This window comes from Castor canadensis, chromosome 10 (assembly GCF_047511655.1).
Source record: "Castor canadensis chromosome 10, mCasCan1.hap1v2, whole genome shotgun sequence".
NCBI classification, from domain to species: domain Eukaryota; kingdom Metazoa; phylum Chordata; class Mammalia; order Rodentia; family Castoridae; genus Castor; species Castor canadensis.
In genome coordinates this window covers 861,033-879,463 of record NC_133395.1, presented here as the reverse complement: position 1 = coordinate 879,463, position 18,431 = coordinate 861,033, and the positions used below count along the sequence as shown (strand labels likewise).

The following is an 18,431-nucleotide window of genomic DNA, read 5'->3' as shown; positions in this document are numbered from 1 at the left end:
ATTGCCAGCCTTGGGCATTCACTGCAAAAGACAGTGAGAGGAACATGGCATTGATGTGCCCAGGCTCCAGTCAGGTTATCGGTCTGCCCGTGACCCTGGCGATCTTGCTTCTTGTTGAAGTGTGACAGTATCTAGTATCTATCATATGAGTGCAGCCTAGTCCCGTACGTCTGTTACTAGCATTTGTTGATTTATTCAGCAGCATAAACTCGTCATCTCTGTCTCTCCAACATGGAAAATACTACTGCCACCATCATGGGTTTGTGGCAGAGGAGCAACAATGAAGCAGTGTCAGTTCCCCACTGGCTCTGCAGGACATTGGGATGAGGCTCTGGTTTTGCTCTGATCCTCTGCATAGCCTTGAACTCATGGCCAGCTGCTCACCTACTCGGGGAGAATGACAGTCCTATTTAGCTCACAGGTCAGGAAATTACTTGGTCATTTTTGCTAGAAACTGTTTTCCTGGTCAGTGTGGTAGGTGTTGATTGAAAACGCCTCCCCTGCTGTGGTAGCTGCAGGGTGCAGGTCAGATGGATGGGCTTGGGGGGGACGAGCCTGATGAGGGCATAGCTCTCTGGGCGGGTCTGGGACTCATCTCCACACACACATCGGACCAGGAGGTGGAAGCAGGTATCCCAAACCCTGACTGCCTGATACTGTGCGGCTGTAGCACAATGTGCTAGACACTTCGGAAGTGGGGAGCCTGGGCCGGCAGCCTGACAAGGACAAAGGGTGTCACGTGCAGCCCAGTTTATGAACCTGGGAGGGTGACAGTGTGGTGTGGGGGCTGCACATTCCAGGGGCTCTGTGGGACTCCCAGGACCCCACTTGAGGAATGGTGACCCTGTCATTGGCGTGGCCCTGACCGGAGCCTATGTCTCTCTTAGGTTGGAGCAAAACGTCCCACTCCCTGGAGGCCCCTGAGGACGATGGCGGCTGGTCAAGTGCCGAGGAGCCCATTAACTCATCTGATGCAGAGGAAGATGGCGGTGTGGACCCCAAGAAGCTGGTAAACCTTGGCCTCTCTGTGGGTAGCTCAGGGTGGGTGCTCTGTCCAATGGGAAGGAATGTTCTGGAAGATCCACCTTGGCCGCAACCCTCACTTAGCTCGCTGTCCAGTGCCAAGGCCCTGTGACCTGTGCATCCAGGGCCTGTGCTAGAGCCTGGACACAGTGTGCCCCTTGCTTAGAGGATGGCCCACACTTTTCCTCACCTCCACATCACGGACTACTCTGAGTTTTCCTAAAGCCAAGCACACGCCTCTGTCTCACTCTCAGAGAAACTGAACCAACTTACTGTGGATTTGCAGTGTGCGTCTGCGTGGTTGACATCTGTTTTCAATGTCACCAGCGAGGGAGAGGCATCTGCACCTTCAGTCATTAGAGTTGGGATGATACCGACTTCCTTATTGCACGCTCCGTGCTGGGCCAAGCCAGGCACCAGGCTGTAGCAGCCAACAGAGGACGTCCAGTCAGACCAGGCCTCGAGTGGAGGGACTGTCTCAGACCAGACGGCCTCTCCCGAGGGGGCGCCTCTAACAGGCCTGCAAGTGAGGACGTGGATGGGGAGCAGGCCTGGCCGTGTCCTCAGTGTGGGAGGTGGTCCTGCTGCTCGGACGTGGCCCAGAGGGACCCAGAGCAGGCCTCTCCTCCTGAGGCAAGCAGCTCCAGTGACGACCAAGGCCCTCGCCGTCCTTCTGGTCCAAGCCTTGCTGCAGTCTACCATGCCCGGTCATGCGTTCGTAGCTCCCCCACGAGGCTGGGAGCAGCTCCACATTCCACAGTAGAACTCATTCCACAAACACTGCAGTTTTCCATACTCCTAGCCCCATTCCAGGCTCTGCCAATAAAACTGGGAACAGAGCAGACCTGAATCTCAACTCACAGAGAGGCACATGTAGCATGCTAGGTAAGAATAGCTGCCCTGAAAGAAAATGCAACAGGGAAGAGGCCGGCGGATGGCAGGACCCAGCCTCCAGCTCAACTGAGTGGCCAAGGAGACCTCTCAGAGAGTGCAGCCATTAAAGAAAACCTGCAGTAGAGGGAGAGCATTCCAAGACAGGGAGACAGCAAGTGCAAAAGTCCTGGGGTTCAGGGGGTTGTTTGGAGGCCAGCAAGGAGCTCAGCCCATGAGGACGTGGTAGTGCTAGGAACGGGCTGGTAATTCAGTTTATTTTCTTTAACATGATCAAAATATGACTTAGCCTCCTCCTAGATGGAGTGGGGTGGGAGAAACTTTCCAGTTTAAGCTAGTAATCTCTCCAGAATCTGTACAAATGAGCAGGACCCCAACAAAGCTGTGGCCTCCTTCTCATTGCTGCATGGTCCACTGTGGCGTGGACATTCCCGTTTGCCTATGACTGGCACTCCACAGTGGGTGGGGGGCGCAGAAGTGTGTTGCTTGCCTGCTGGTGCTGAGAGGAGGCGCCTCCACTCTGTCCCTCTGCCGTGTCCCCTTCAGGTTCCTGGAAAATACACGGTCATAGTGGATGATGAGAAGGGGGACCTGGAGACCCTCGCTGTGAGGAGCGGGGACGTGGTAGAAGTGGTGGAGGAGGGTGCCGAGGGGCTCTGGTAAGACAACACCTGCACCCATCTCCTCACACCTCAGACACCTGCCCACCCTACACCTGAGTCACCCCCACACCTCAGGCACCCCCCAGCACTCTCACCTCGCACCCCCACACCCCCTGCCCTGACCAAGGGCATGGGGACAGCCATGGCCACCATTCCAGGTATGTCCGGGACCTGACCAGCAGCAAGGAGGGTTGGCTGCCGGCCAGCAACCTGTGTGCTGTCCTGGGCAAATCCAGCTCCGCCCAGTGTCTGAGCAGCTCAGGTAAGATCCCTGGGAACCACTAAGCCTGCTGAGGCCCTGGCCCAGAGCAGAGGGGATGTGGTATGCTCGGGAACCACAGCCCAGTGTGTCCCCTTACTTCCCACAGAGTCGAGCCCGGGGTCAGCCGTGCTGAGTAACTCCTCCAGCTGCAGCGAGGGTGTCCCCGCACCCTTCCCTGACCTCCAGGGGTAGCACCGGGCTCTGCGGACCACCAGGCCACCATGCAGTAGGTCATCATGCAACTCTCCGAGTTTCCTTTTGCTTGGGCTTGCTTAGTTGGGCCAGGGACAGTGCTCCAAGATGTCCACAACCAGGAGGACCCCAATCAACCAGCGGCCAGAGGACCTCAGCCTCAGTGCGGAACCCGCCACCCCTGCAAAAGTGGCTTAGGGGGCAGTGGCCACCAGAGCTTCTGGAAAGTCCCGAGTGGACAGAGGAGGGGCTGCGGAGAGCAGACCCCAGAGGGACGGGGACACCCTGACCTGCCCTCGAGCGGCTGAGCAGCCTTTCCATCGTCCCGACATCTCTGGTTTGGTGCTTTCTGCAGGAATGGTATCCACAGGAGGGGACGATTCGCCAGCAGTGGCCCGAGGAGGAGGCCAGGGACTCATGTCTTTTTAAGGTTTTGATTTTTGTAAACGGGGATCAACCCCATGGCCATTTTTGTGGTACTTTGGCCTCAGATCTTTACCAAGAATCACTGTGTTTACATGAAATGACAATTTGATACTGTATTTGATATAAAACTATTTTTTGTTACGGGGTTTACATCGAAGCACCTTGTTTCTACCACTAGATGGTTTGGAGACTCTCACTGAAATGCTGGCACTCCCTGGAACGTACCTGTCACAGGTGAATGAAAGCATGTCCCTTGGTAACTCGGGTGGTGGCTCCATGACCCAAAGCAGTTGAAAGCCAAGGTCCTTGCACCGCACAGGTTTCATTTTCACCAGAAAATTTAAACTATCATTTAAAATATTAACTTCTTTTCTACAAAAAAAAGGGACTCAATTTTTTAAAGTGTTTCATTGAATTAGGGTTTTTTTTTTATTGTTTTTAAAGAAAATGTAAAGACGCAGTTTCTGCAGGGCTTCTGTGAAACTGCTGCTGTCAACCGTACTCTCCCTGGGTCCCCTCCCCCAGCGCCACCGGTGCAGCCCAGGCCACGGCCCAGTGGGCTCCATTCACACCACGGCCAGCCGGCTGCAGGGACTGCTTCTGTTTCCCCTTTCCTGTGTTTGCGAAACGCTGTCTGTGCCTGGTGGGGCGGATATTTTTGTACGTGTGTGTATATATGTTCACCTGTGTACATAAGATCTGGATGTATTTATCGTCTCATGCTGCTGAACATCTGTCACTTTATGGTCCCTCCCTGTCCTGCCTTGGGAGGCCACACGCTTGCTCTCCCCTGTGTCACAGCTGAAGTGTCCTCCCCTCCTCTGGTGTGCACAGCCATTGCTGACCAGGCCTCCAGAGAATGGTAATAAAACAGAAACCATGCAAACACTGCCCGTTCTCCTCTGGTGCACGTGTGGTTAGGAACGAACGAGGGACTTGATCTGCCTGGTCTGCTGCTCAGGCCTCTGTCCAGCACAGGCTGCCCACTGTGTGATCCCTTCCTCATAAAGGCACTTTAAACTGTCACCCTGCATTCACTGTTTGTTTATATTGCCGATGTAAATGAATCATTAAGATCAGAGCTCTTAATTGTACAGGTGAAGTTTGAATAAATAAACCAACTCCTGCAGTCTGCCTTCTCTGTAAAGACCCAGGGTACCCAGTGCTGCGAGCTCTGTGAGGCTCACGTGTGCCCAGCCCAGCAAATATGAGGTGAAGCAGGGAAAAGGCAGAGGGATGCCCAGCAACCTGGCATCTTAAATCTGAATCCCATCAGACAATAATGACAAAATGTGAAGGTGACCAGAGAAACACAAAACCTTATAAAATAGTAATTACACACTGTACAACTTCTAACCAAAACAGGGGAGAATGAAGGGAGGTCACTGATCCACAGAAGAGGGGAAGGGGGAGGGCAGGAAAAGCACGGTGAACAGAAAACACAAACTGGAAGGAAGGGTGAGTGTAATGATATCTAACTCACAGCAGACGAATATGCTGATTGATGTGTGGCTGGACCACTGGAAGAGCCCAGATTGGATTAACTACCAAAGGAGATCCCGGAAAGAAAACACAAAGGCATGTTTCCAGCCTAGGTAAACAGTTCTCGAGACCCTCATCTCCAAAATAACCCAAGCAAAATGGACTGGAATAGAGTGCCTGCTGTGCAAGAGCAAAGCCCTGAGTTCAAACCCCAGTCTCAACAAAAAAAAAAGAAAAGAAATGTGGTTTTAGATTCTGAAATGTCTTTTTAAAATTTTTTCATTGTTTCATAACTATTTTGTGCAGGTTTCATGTTGCTGACAATGGTACATTTCTTCTATTTTTAAGGATAAACAGGTACCAATTTCTATGACAGACAGTAACATTGGACTCAGACTGCTAAGGCCTGCCCTCTGTATTTTAAGCCTTATTGTCAGTTGCTTACAAATTTGTGATCCCCATGTAGTTCCTTATACTCTAACTGCCCTAAATCCCCTTTGTGTGATATCAGTATCTCCAGATTTCTTTGGTTAGTGTTTATCTAGGCAATCTTATTTTCTTTTTTCTTTTTTTTTTTTTTTTTTTTTTTTGGCAGTACTGTGGTTTGAACTCAGGGTCTTGCACTTGCTAGGCAGGCGCTCTACCACTGGAGCCATGCCTCTAGCCTGGAAGCACGCTTACTAAAGCAAAGTAACTATTTTTTTTAGGGAGGGTCTCATGTTTTTTGGCCCTAGGCTAGCCTGGATCTCCATCCTCCTATTTACGCCTCCTGAAGCTGGAATGACAGGTGTGCACCACCACACCCAACTTTTTTGTTGAAATGGGATCTCGAGCAAAAGGTTACTTTTGTCCGGCTCACCTTGAACCTCAATCCTCCTGATCGCTGCCTCCTGAGTAGCTAGGATTACAAGGCATGACCGCCAGCTCCCGGCTATAACCATATTTCTAAGATTGAGACCCCACTAGCAGGCTCTGGACTGAATCCACTCATGGGTGCACAAGAGCTGCAGCTGAAACACGGCTGAGGTTGGCATCTGCAGCCCAACTACACCTAACCATCCTTCCAGGACACAAATGGTGAGTTACTTCGGTCAGTGGTATGTGTTCACATGTGAGCCTGTGGGGTTGGGCAGGCGTAGCATGCATTTGCACACGTGTGAGTGTGCTGTGTGCATGTGGCTCTAGCTGATTCTGAGGCCACAGTCACTCATTGCTCGCTCATCCCATGCATGCATTGTGGTGACACAGCTTGCCTGTGTCGGGTCCCCAGTGGGCTTGGCCAGGCACACTAGCCAGTTAACAAGTTGTTGGGCTGTTTTTGTATCTTCTCCCAAAGCTGATGGCTCAAGAGTGCAATGGTGGGCCACAGTTCAGAGGAGCCCAGCCCTGCTCTGCAGGCTTCAGTGAGCTCCCTCGTACGGACCACAGCTAGAGGAAAGCTGCTGCAGGGGAGGACATGCAGAGAAGTGGATCTGTGGCTGTCCCTGCCCAGGCTGGGGCACAGAGGCCTAGTGTGTCCGAGAGTGCTCACAGGAAGGGTAGCCTGGGGTTCTGGGAGCCAAGCAGATCTCCCCACACTTGCCCTTCTGTGTGCTGGGACCAGGCACAGTGCTGGTGCCCACAGGACTGATGGGGAAGGAAGACCAAGTGGTGAGGCCCCTTGTGGGTCCAGGTGGAACCCTGGTCCTCAGGAGTCAACACAGGGACACATGCTACAGGAGGATGTCACCGCCCCACCCCCATCCACTGAAGGGCGTCGTAAGAAGGCTGAGTTTCAGGTAAGCTCAACACTTGTTCTCTGACATTCCCCAGCTTGTTCTGCTGTCCTGGATGTTTGAGGACCCCTGACCTGGAGCCCAAAGAAGAAGGGAACCTCGAGGCCAACCCAACCTCCACTCTCAGGAGGACTGTGGTGAGCCATTGCTGCCTCTGTCCACATCCTGTCATTGCTCTGCAGCTAGAGTGGTGGGGTGGCTCAGAGCAGCTGAAAAGCCAGAAGTGCCCATCATCTGTGCCCTCTTGTCTCAGAGCCCCAGGTTGCCCTGGAAGTGCTGGGCCACAAGGGCTACTTTGCCTGCTGCTCCTCTCTTCCTCTCCCTCACACAGCTGCTGAGCACAGGGTTCTGGCCTCTGGATGGCCTCAAGTGCACGCTGTCAGCCAGTGTTCCAGCCTTCCTCCCCGCCCCCAATCCTCTTGCTCTTTGCCCTCCTGTCCCCATCTGGAATGTCCATGGCAGGAAGCAGCAGTACCAGCATGAAGCCCTGGGCCCCCAGGCTCATCCTCCTCTGCTTTCTGCTCTGGCTTCAGGGAACCCTGGGAGCTACAGGTATGTCTGTTGGTACTCCAGGGAGGGCTGCCGTGTGTACTGGGTGGAGGGACAGCGGGCTGTTTGCTGCGGGTTCTGAGGGCCAGCCCAGGCCTCCAGCCTTGCCTCTGCTGGAGCCGACCATCTAGCCAGCAGCTCCACTTCACACATGTCCTGCACAAGGCAAGTGCTGGGCGCTGGCCACGTGGTGGAAGGACTGCTCCTGATGGGACGGGCTTGGCTGCTATTTTTCAAAAATCTTTTAGAAGCAGGGGTAAGAACGCCCTTAGCTCCCCTGGGGACACTGGTCTGCGAATCTGGACAAGAGCATGGAAACTGGAGCTCTGGGGTCCAAGGTCAATCATGTCAGGTCACCCCACGGGGCACTGGGCTACAGGGCCTGCTCACCATCTCAGCTCTATGGCCATGGCATCAGCCCCACATGGCACTGGGGCCTTGGGGAGAAAACCTGGGGGCACGCTGAAAGCTGGGAAGTCTTGCAGAAGCGAGCCGGGTCTGCTGTGGGAACTCCCAGTGCCTTGTAGCTGCCAGCGCTGTTCTTCAGTCTGCTGAAATCATCCTTCAAATCCCACGGTGGGGAGTGCTGCTACCCCAGAGGCTGCGTCTTCCCTGCTTGGTGGCTTCAGTGTGCCCAAAGCTAGTGAGAGTTCATCCTTCCTGAGAAACAGAATAGCGACAGGACGACCGGCAGCTTTCGACTTTGTTTTATTCTGCCCTTTTCAACTTCTCTGTGGTGGTATCATGGGTATTTTGTTAGGAGATTTGCTCTGTGTCTTTGAGAACTTTTCTGGTGCAAATTTGCATTCACCAAGGACCCACAGTTCAGTTCTGATCGTCTGCTGGATGTGTCCCCGTGGATGGTGACGTGTGGGTCTCTCTCCTGCTTTTGCCCAGGGCCAGGCTTTGACTTTCCTTGCTTGTATCCCAAGCTCTCCTTCCAAACCACCAATCCAGAGGAATGTTTACTATGGAAATCTCTCTCATTCTAAAGAAAAAGATGTGATCTTCCTTAGCCCTGTGTGGCCCAGTAGCCATCTCCTCTTCACCTCCCTTCCCTTCTCGAAGTCTGACTTCCATCCCTGCCCTTCCAAAGGCCCCTCCCGCTGAACACCCCAACAGCTTCCTGCTGACCAAAACTACCTTTTTAGCCACACCTGAGGCCACCTGCCCCTATTAGGCTCAAGTGAGCTCTCCTTGAACTCGGCTCCCCGTCACAAAAGTCATGGAGCCCTGACTCCTCGGCCCTCCCCTGCACCTCACGGGCTGCACTCTGCTTCTTCCCTAACTGCCTTCGTTCCCAGCTCTCCCCTCCACACCCCAGCCACTCGTCCTGCTGCTCACAGGTGCCTTGTTTTGTATAGTCTCACGGTTCATGTAGCGTGACCGCCCTGGAGGGTTTTCATGGCTTCCTTCTCACTCTTGGTTCTGACCCCATGAAAACAAACATTCTCCTGTTATCTCCACACCTTCACCTAGGATTTGGTCCCCATGTCTATTGGGGTGTCCCAAAGAATCCTCAAATTTGCCATGTTCAAATTGTTGGGGTGCCTCCACCTAATCTGGGTGTGCTGGGTGAATGCTAAGCCTCATCCATCTCACTTTTCTCAGAGACAAAGTGGGGGACACTGGTCACCGTCCCAGGTACTGTCAGGGTCACTGTGGAGGCAGGGGTTATGGGAGGCCTGGCTCCTGGTTTTTAGGTGTGAGGAGGTTGACAGAGGCAGGAGGATCTTGAGGTGGATCCCAGGGCTGGGCGGGCCCCTGGTGAGGCAGACACAGCCACAATACACAGGGCTAACACGCTTGTGTGAGGAGACCCAATGTCCCCAGGGCTGTGTGCTGTCCACTAGACAGGGGTCAGGGGTGGCAGAGATGAGGAATTAAGATTTTCATATGGTGCCTGTGAAGCGCTAGACAACATTTATATATGTTCATTTATGCACTGTTGTGCCCAAGAAAGGGATTGCACGCAGTGCTGTTGAATCTTCCTTTTCACTGTATTTCCTTGTCCAGAAGCTTGTGTTTAACGGCAGCACCAGAAGCAACTGCTTGGTAGTTTCAGACTGTTATTACCAATGGCTCCCAGAGGGCTAAGTTTTTGTACATCCTCTGTGTACTTCTTCAGGATAAATCTCTGAAAGTGTTAGTGACAAGGTCAAAAAAGGGTGTATATGGTAAATTTTCAATTCATTTAATGAACATGCTGCAATACACTTGTAACTAAGGCTGTGCCATGTTGCTTGTCACCAGCCATTCATGAGAAGCACACCCAGGTTCAAATTCAGCCAGGCCTAGGATTATGTCACTCTCTGTGGTCCTCAGCCCATAGAGCAGACTGGGCACTGAGGGATCCAGTCCATGCGCCTCTCCCCACTCAAGATAGGCAGGGACCATTAGATTCCCACCACTGAATGGGAGAGCAGTGTGGAGAGGTAGCTTCCATTGCTGACTGACACAGTCTGGTGTGGATGGTTTCCATGAGGGCACCTGGCACGGGTAGACTCCGTCACTAAGCAGGACCGATCAGTGTGGATGGTTTCTGCACAATTTGAGAAGGCAAGCTTGTGTGTGTCACTGGAACTTCTGTGTGTCAGTCTTCATAACCCGGGAGGAAGCACATGGTGTCGTGCACAGACAAAGGCGTGCCTACTCGTTCCTGGAGGAGCTGAGGCCGGGCTCCCTGGAGAGAGAGTGCAAAGAAGAGCTGTGCTCCTTTGAGGAGGCCCGTGAGATCTTCAGGAGCACCGAAAGGACGGTGAGCACTGTCCCCTGGGCGTCGCCTATATGCGTAGGTAGGCATGCGGCCTGCGAAAAGGATGCGAGATGGATGAGAATTTAGAGGGTGGTCACACATGTGACTTGGAGGCTGTCTGCCATCGTTGTGGCTGGGGCAGTCGGAGCACATGTGTACAAAAAACAGCCCTCCCTGTAGAGTTGGGGTCACAAGTCCCCTCAAGACAACTTCAGTTGCCCACAAAGCTCCCTACTACTCCCTGGTTCCAGAGACACCACCGGGAGCCCACTGTCCCTCCTCTCTGCCATACCATTACAATTTTTACATTAGAAAATACAACAAAACCACACGATACGTCCTGCAACTTCTCCAGGAAAAGTCCCTCCATTCCCTAGGGATCCAGGGCTGCCCGTGAAGTTGCTCTAAGGGAAAGAGTGACGCCAACAGGGAGGGCTGGGCATCCGTGACCAGGGTCTCTTCTGGGAAGGTGTGAGGAACGCGAAGGGAGCCTGGGGCTTCACCACCATGCTGTATGGACAGTGTTGTCTTCATTTCTGGTTTCACTTTCTCTCTCTCTCTCTCTCCTCTCTCTCTCTCCTTCCCTCTTCCCCTCCCTCTCCTTCCTTCCTTCCTTCCTTTTTATCGTTGCTGTTTTGACACAGGGTCTCAAAGGTAGCCAGGCCTACTCAGAGCCCTGCCTCTGCCTCGAGTGCTGGAATCACAGGCACAAACCACCACACCCACCCAAAACTCTGGTTTCACTTTTGAAAAGATGCACATGTAAACACCATTGAACATTTTCCTCATGGTTTAAATATTTCTCTTTGAACATTCTTACCACAACTACGGGTCAGGATGTGATGAAGAGACTCGGCTTGGGGATCAGGCTGAGTCCAGTGTTCCATCTTGTCAACGTCTGGAATAAAAAGAGGACACCAGTTCTTTTGTGTAACTGCAAGGGCCTCCTGCGATCATAAGCTTGTTCATTCTTCATGATTTTTTTTTCTCACCATCCCTGACACTCCAGGACACCTCACGTTCACAGAAGGTTGGTTCACACTAACAGATCACCTCACCACTTCACACTCACAGGACATCTCACACTGCAGGACACCCCACCTCACACTCAGGCACCTCAGCCTCTAAGACACCTCACCTCACACTCACCAGCAAGTCAGCTGCTTGATTTTGAGGCTGGCACGACCCTCTCCAAGGAAATTGAGAGTACTTACACTTTCGTTTACTGCCACTCAGCTTTCAGAGCATTCCCAACATTTCTCATCGGGTCTGTTCTCATCACAGCCCTACAAGTTTAAGTTCAGTTGGCCAAAAGTTTCTCCAAGAGTCTCTTTGATCACTGCAGTTCTTTGCAATTTGTGGGACGCTTTTAAATCTGTTACCATTCTGCCTTCTCACGTCAGCCCCGTGTGTGTGGGGTGTGTGTGTTACCCGTCAGGAAACAGAAGCCCAGGCTGGATGTATTTTGTCCCAGGTCACATCTCGGGGAGGCAGGGTGGAGGCTGGGACTTGGGTGTGCTGGTTTGGGGGAGGAAAACATGGCAGTCTTAGCTATCCCAGGGAAAGGTTAGCAAAATGTCCTCCTCTACATGAGCCCACTTCGTTCCAGACGAAATCTGACTCCTGAGCCTCTCGCAAAGGCCCAGGTCAAGAGCCCCTTAGCCCATGAGCTCCTTCCATGGACACTATAATTGCTGCTTCTGGTGAATGTGCCTCACGTGACTCTTCTTGTTCCCTCAGAATCAGTTCTGGATTTCCTATAATGGTGAGCAGGTGAAGGGCCGTTTGGATCCCGCCCCACAGCCCTTCTCTTCGACACACTAATGCCAACTCGCCCACAGATGGGGACCAGTGTGCCTCAAATCCATGCCAGAACGGGGGTTCCTGCAAGGACCAGCTCCAGTCCTATGTTTGCTTCTGCCTCCTCGACTTCAAGGGCCGGAACTGTGAGACAAGTGAGGCCAGCTTCCTGCCCACAGCTTGCAGACATGGAGCTGGGAGAGAGGCCAGGCTGACTGGTTCTGGGGTGTTGGACCTGGTCAGGGGTGGGTCGGAGGTGTGTTGGGGGTGTGTCCAGCCTGGCCCAACCCTAGTGGGCCTAAGACTGTACATCTCAGACTTGATGTCCCTTTGGGCTCCCAGCCTCAGGAAATTCTGCTGGGCCTGAAGAACCAGGTGAAGGTCCCTGTGTCACTGTTGAGCTTATATCCCCATCTGGCAAGACAACGGAGTAAACTTCACCTTCTCTACTTGCTATTCTGAAGGTGTGAAGTTTTCCTTCAGCTTCTAAATATTAAAATTTTGGAAAGCTTGGGGCACCCTTCGGCCACCACAGGCTCAGCAGTTTACTAGAGAATTCACACAGCTCAGGAACATGCATGTACTCACAGTTTCCTCTTACTGTAGCACAAGCTTGCATAGAAGCCAGGCACAAGCCCCCAGTGGTCCTCCCGAGGAGTCATGTAGGCAGTGCCCCATTCTCCCAGAATGGCATGTAGTGAGAGAACCACCAACCTGAGGGCCCCCGGAGCCGGGGTATGCAAACATTGCTGTGGCCAAACTGCCTTCAGGCCCTCCAGGGGCCCAAGGCTCCTCTGTCACATTGTTCATAGGCCAGCTGGCATGACCTAAGTTCCCAGGGAAACAATATTCCTGCCAAGCAGGACATCCCAAGGCCACCTGCCAGAAGCCAGGGCAAAGGCATCCTCTCTTTGGGCTGGGTGCTCCTTCCACCCAAGTGCACACAATGATACAGAGTGGGCTCTTCTGGGCCACAGCTGCCTTCCCACTCTCAGCAGAATAGGGCCAGAGGAAGAACGAAGAGAAGTGGCAGAGCTCCCTGCTGGCCACTGGCCCTGGGAGGCCTTTGTGTCTTGGTGAGCCTCACTGTGAGTTATAGGATAGACCTTTCAGCTGGAAAACTGGGCTCACACACCAAGCCAGCTCCTAATGCCCACGCCCAGCAAAATTGGGCAGACAGTTTCTCCTCTGTCTAGGCCAATAATCCATGCTGGGACCAAAGAGTCTGGCTGGCTCACGAAGGTTTGAAGGCTGCCCCTAGAAGAACTGCCTCCCTCAGGTCCTCCCGTGGCCATGCCTGTGATTCTGCTGAACACTTTTATTATCACCAGGGAACTTTTGCTTCTCCCCAGAGCCCTTCCCAGCTTCCTACCAGCCACCTGGATAGGTGATGGATAGTCCTGGAAACGAGCACCAGCCTGGCACACACATGCATGCGCACATGTGCGCGCGCACACACACACACACACACACACACACACACACACACATGGTTGGCCTGTTTCCCACCGGTGAGGCTGCTCAGTTGTGTGGCTCCCCCCAGCTGCAGGTGTTATCCTTCCAGATCAATCCACAGAACAGGTGGTGCTGAGTTCAGTCTCTGTAGCCCATAGTCGCAAGCCACCTTTCAAGCAGGGTGGGAACAATCACCATTAGGGTAGCAAAGGCCCTGCTCAGGCTGTCCCCTTCTTGTCCCCAGACAAGAATGCCCAGCTGATCTGTGACAATGAGAATGGTGGCTGTGAGCAGTACTGCACTGACCACACAGAGGACAAGCGTTCCTGCCGGTGCCATGAGGGGTACACATTACTGCCGGATGGAGTGTCCTGCAGGCCCACAGGTAATGATGCCAGGGACTCCTGTTGCCTCATGCAATGGGTGGCCAGTCATCATCCCCAAGCTGCTGCAAATTCTTTCATCAGCTTAAAGGTGGGAGACAGGGTTTGACCCTTGCTCGGCACCTGCCAGGCACAGACCACCTGTGGTGTGGGGACCAAGGGCAGAGAAGTCGCCCCACCTGAGAACGGTCAGCAGATAGTGCCCAGCACAGCCCCCTGGGGCAGCCTCCTGCATGATCTCGGGCTCCCTGTCCATTGCAAGGCTGTCTCACTTCTAATACCAGATGCAGAAGCTCTGTGGGCTCTAGAGCCCAGGTGGGCACACCCCATGTCTGTATCCACTGTTGCAGTTCTGGACTCCATGACTTCATAAAGGTGTGTGCTCCTAAGAAAACAGAAATCTCCAAAACCAACCTCAAACTAATTAGGCTGCATTTCCAAAGCCGTGCACCCAAACCCGTGTCTCCTCAGTGGAGGGGGTGCCCAGCCTGTATCCAAAGCCTGAAGCTCAGCTGGCCACCGCTAAATGTTCTTCCTGACTAGAGGACTTTGTTGTGTAGGCCAAAACATGAGTGGTCTCAAAAAACACAAATGTTTGCACTGCTGGTTCATCTTCAGACAGCACCTTTTTCACCTTTTTATAAACCCAAGCAACTCGTCTTCCTCCTGTGGAAAGCTAGTGGGACTCAGCTCCAGGGAGCAAACCACCTCTGCCTGTCTTCTGTCCAGCAGTTGCCTCAGGGCCTCCCAAGCCCAGCCTACCTGCCCTGCCCCGGAGTGGGTGAGCTGCCCCCACTCCCCGTCCCTGGACAGGAGCCATGCAAGGCCGGGCCTTAAGGCCTCTCAGGGTTCAAGTGCTTCTGGATCTCTAACCTTCATTCCCCTAAATGCCCTCTCCCTGACTTGTTTTATACAGTGGAATATCCATGTGGGAAAATACCTATTCTGGAAAAAAGAAATACCAGCAGACCCCAAGGACGAATTGTGGGGGGCAAGGTGTGCCCCAAGGGGGAATGTCCATGGCAGGTAAGGTCTCCCTGGCCCCTCTGCCCAGACCCAGTTCCCCTAGCTTCAGGATTCCTAGGCCTTGAAGGCTTCTGAATGAGCTTGCCAACCCCCACAGGGAATGGGACCAGCAGCCCACCCCACCCCAGTCTGCTGCACCCCCCTCCCTTTTGCTTGTGCAGGAGAGGGAGGGAAAAACAAACAGGTACAGAGGCCAGCTCTGCTCCGTGCAGAGATGTGGGCCAAAGTCCCCTGAGGACTGTATGGGTGCACAGCGCAACCCAGCAGGACATAGCTGTTGTCAGACCAGTCCTGGAGGAGTCTCTTCCAGAGATGGGCATGGCCATCAGATCCAGGTCCACACAGCTCTGCCAGGAGGGATCCACAGAGGTCCTGGACTTCAGGAAGGAATGGCGTCCTGCCAGCTGCTCCTTCCAGCAAGGCAGCCATGACAATGCTGTGATGCTTTGCATTCGTGTGCCCCTGGACAGGCCGTGCTGACAGTTAATGGGAAGCTGCTGTGTGGTGGCACCCTGCTGGACACCAGCTGGGTGGTGTCTGCTGCCCACTGTTTTGACAAGATCCAGGACTGGAGAAATGTGTCAGTGGTGTTAGGTAGGTTCTGTCTTTGACCTGCAGGCAGTCCTCAATGCTCAGTGTCCCCTCAATCTCGCTGACCAGATAACAACCCCCAGGAGGAGGAGAACACTGAAGAAAGTCAGACCGGTCTGGGAAGTATGGTGGGGGACTTAGGGTGCTCTGTCTTCATCCACGCACAGCTGCCAGGGCCCCATCCCTCCTTGCTTGCCCCTAAACACCCAGGTTCCCTGTTCACCCCATTCACAATCTTCCCACAGGACCCGCTGGGGCCCCTGGGAAAGCTCTGCCTATAACCCCAGGAGAGCCTGCAAACCCCTCTAGACTCCAGATGCAAAAATGACCGTAGCCTGTCCACATGTTCCAAACTGGAGGGGTGAAGGGAGCCAGAGCTCTGAGCCAGGCTGTAACCATGAGTGATTGCTTCATCCCAGGTGAGCACGACCTCAGTGAGGATGAAGGAGAAGAGCAGGTGCAGCAGATCATGCAGCTGATCATGCCCAGCAAGTATGTTATCGGCAAGACTGACCATGACATCGCTCTGCTTCGCCTGCACCAGCCTGTGGTCTTCACTGACCATGTGGTGCCCATCTGTCTGCCTGAGAGGATCTTCTCTGAGAACACACTGGCCAACATTCGCTTCTCAAGGGTCAGTGGCTGGGGCCAGCTGCTGGACCGTGGTGCCACAGCTCTGGAGCTCATGGCCATAGAGGTGCCCCGCCTGATGACCCAGGACTGCCTGGAACAGTCACAGCAGAGCTCAGACTCCCCAGCGATCACAGATAACATGTTCTGTGCTGGCTACCCGGATGGTAGCAAGGACTCCTGCAAAGGGGACAGTGGGGGACCACATGCCACACACTACCGTGGCACGTGGTACCTGACGGGTGTGGTCAGCTGGGGCGAGGGCTGCGCTGCTGTGGGCCATTTTGGGATCTACACCAGGGTCTCGCGGTATACTCAGTGGCTGATCAGGGTCATGGGCTCCAAGCCCCGGCCAGGCATCCTGCGAGTCTCACTGCCCTAGCTGCCCTCAAAAGTCACTGCCGCAGCCTTGGGTGGGAGGGAGGGACAGAGACACAGAGACTGAGGCTGCAGAGAGGGAGATAGTGAGGGAGAGAGGCAGAGAGAAACAGGAAAAGAGAGGTGAAGACAGGGAGAAGTTGGGATTCACAGACTAACAAAGACATGGCTAGGGAATGGAGAGGCAGGCCCAAGGCACTGGGTGGTCATGGAGGTGGTGGAGGTCAAGCCTTTGCTGCTACCTCCCTACACCCCGCCTTCTGCCTACAGGTGCTCTGCCTGCATTGCAGGTCACGTGCACGCACACATGCATGCACACGTACACGGGTTCACACATCTTCTGCAGCCTGTTGTTTCACTTCTGTTTCTTTTTTGTACAAGTACCCTGTCCTCATCTCAATTAAATGAGAGGCATCACCCATGTGTTCTGATGAGCATTCTTTTTGGCAGAACTGGGGTCTTACATAGGTGCTCTACCGCTTGAGCCACACCTTCAATCTTTTCTGCTTTCACTGGTTTCAGCCTAGACCATGATCCTCCTACCTAGGTCTCCTGCAGAGCTGGGATTAGAGACACACCACCAAACACAGCTTATTTGTTGAGATGGGGTTTTGCTGAGTTTCCCCCTCTCCTGTCTCAAACCACTACCCTCCAATCTCCACCTCCTGGGTAGCTGAGATTTTAAGCATAAGCTATGGCACCCAGCCCCGTTTGAGTACTTTTAAAGGTAGCTGATCATGCTCTGGACTGTCTGACCTGCTTTCCCCACTTGGCCATGGGTGGCCAGTTGCCTCTATGGGTGCCTGTCCCACTGAGTTGTCCGTGATCACCAAGTGCAGTCCTGGTGTCAGGGTGCCCTTTTCTCTCAGTGTCATCATCACTGAAATGAACTCTTCAGTGGAGGTGCTCCTTAAGAACAGGAGCTCTGTGATGGTACCAGGGCTGCTGCCTCCCAGTCTCCAAACATAGGATCCTCTCCCTGTCCATGACACTTCTGAGGCCCAGAGAGCATCTGCCCAAGAATCACCAAGCATGCATCACAAAATGCAGGTTCCAAAGTCCTGCCCTGACTGACTGGACCTGGTGGATAAGCCACATCCCCAGGGTCACCTAGCCTAAGGCCAGCAGATGGCCTTGGAGGAGAATGGGAAACAGAGAGCCAGGTTGCTGATGAGTTGGTCTCACTTGGACTCAGGCAAGTGCATCCAAGACGACAGACTCAGCGAGCGCCCACCTTTCTCAAGCACATCACTGGCCTCCACTCTGGCTGAGTCACTGTGCCTAGGTTTCCTCGGATGTTGTGAAAATGCAAGCAGCATGGGTGTGCCACGAACTGGAGGACCCTGAACCTGCTGTCGTCTGCAGGGGAGCCCTGAAGAGCTACCTACGTCAAGAAAGCCAATGTGCAGTATCTGCTGCTGAATACACAGGGTGTCCTGCAGCTCCACTCAGCCGCTCTCTGCAAGTGGCGGTGACTTTGTGGAGACAAATGTTGGCAGGACTCCTCTCCCGAGGCCAAAGACAGGCGCCATGGGAGGCCAGTGGAAGCCATGGAGGAATGCTGGCCTGGCCTCAGTTTCTGTAACACTGGTTGCTCAGAGCTGCCCAGAAACAGTACCAAGTGCCTGTGAGATGCCCTGTGGACATGCTAATTTGTGGGATGTGCTCACTCATGTATCAGTGCCACCTCTGGGAATGCAGCCAGGGAGAGGGTGAGGGACAGAGGAGAGGCCCCCCCAAAGCCAGCATCACTATTCGGCCTCACCTTGGTGAACTCCCATATTTCCCAGCCCCCTGCCCTGCATGAGGTCCCCAAGTGTCAGGCCTGTAGGGCAGGGCCTCCCATTCTGACCCCAAAGTGTCTAATGTGGCCCTGGCCCTCTCTTCCCTGTTGACCCATCAGGTAACTGAGGAGTGAACTTAGTTTCCACCCATTTGTCTCCAATAGCACAGCTACTGTCTAAGGGATACCTGGGTGCCCTACCTGCGTCCATGTCTGTGGGTTAGTTCAGTGGTTGAAAGCCCAGGCCCAAATTCCATGTCCACTCCAGTGCCCCTCCCCCCTCTCTCTAAATCTCAGTTTCTGTTCTTGAAAAGTAATGAGTAATGACACTTCTATCCTGGGTGTAAAGACTAGATGAAGCTGGACAA

The 18,431-nt window shown here is 53.6% G+C and overlaps 2 protein-coding genes across 13 annotated transcripts in view; both read left to right on the top strand.

Annotated features, from left to right (window-relative positions):
* Mcf2l (MCF.2 cell line derived transforming sequence like) overlaps window positions 1–4,585 on the top strand; it is a 166,470-nt gene extending 161,885 nt beyond the window's left edge. For all 10 annotated transcript variants that reach the window (XM_074042953.1, XM_074042949.1, XM_020163788.2 and 7 more), the window contains 4 exons: window positions 888–1,009; window positions 2,461–2,573; window positions 2,735–2,838; window positions 2,945–4,585. In XM_074042953.1, the coding sequence (XP_073899054.1) occupies window positions 888–1,009; window positions 2,461–2,573; window positions 2,735–2,838; window positions 2,945–3,030 (425 nt within the window). In that variant the 3' untranslated portion in view covers window positions 3,031–4,585. The remainder of the gene's footprint in view (window positions 1–887; window positions 1,010–2,460; window positions 2,574–2,734; window positions 2,839–2,944) is intronic.
* A 1,179-nt stretch (window positions 4,586–5,764) lies between these two features.
* F7 (coagulation factor VII) lies at window positions 5,765–16,697 on the top strand. 3 transcript variants are annotated; one of them, XM_074042959.1, is made up of 10 exons: window positions 5,768–6,015; window positions 6,751–6,850; window positions 7,176–7,265; window positions 9,860–10,020; window positions 11,758–11,782; window positions 11,859–11,972; window positions 13,517–13,657; window positions 14,572–14,681; window positions 15,152–15,275; window positions 15,692–16,697. In XM_074042959.1, the coding sequence occupies exons 3-10, from the start codon at window positions 7,193–7,195 to the stop codon at window positions 16,282–16,284; spliced, it is 1,341 nt and encodes a 446-aa protein (XP_073899060.1). In that variant the 5' UTR covers window positions 5,768–6,015; window positions 6,751–6,850; window positions 7,176–7,192; the 3' UTR covers window positions 16,285–16,697. The 3 variants fall into 3 exon arrangements, with proteins under 3 accessions (XP_073899061.1, XP_073899060.1, XP_073899059.1); XM_074042958.1 differs by having other exon boundaries at window positions 7,045–7,265; XM_074042960.1 differs by lacking the exons at window positions 9,860–10,020; window positions 11,758–11,782 and having other exon boundaries at window positions 5,765–6,015; window positions 7,045–7,265.
* Window positions 16,698–18,431: the final 1,734 nt, after the last annotated feature.

Excerpts from the sequence above, each read along its gene's own strand:
- F7 (XM_074042958.1), top strand. The coding sequence starts at position 7,073 with ATGGCCTCAAGTGCACGCTGTCAGCCAGTGTTCCAGCCTTCCTCCCCG. Across the intron at positions 7,266-9,859 it reads GGGAACCCTGGGAGCTACAG|TCTTCATAACCCGGGAGGAA; the intron begins GTATGTCTGTTG and ends TCTGTGTGTCAG. Across the intron at positions 11,783-11,858 it reads GTTCTGGATTTCCTATAATG|ATGGGGACCAGTGTGCCTCA; the intron begins GTGAGCAGGTGA and ends ACTCGCCCACAG.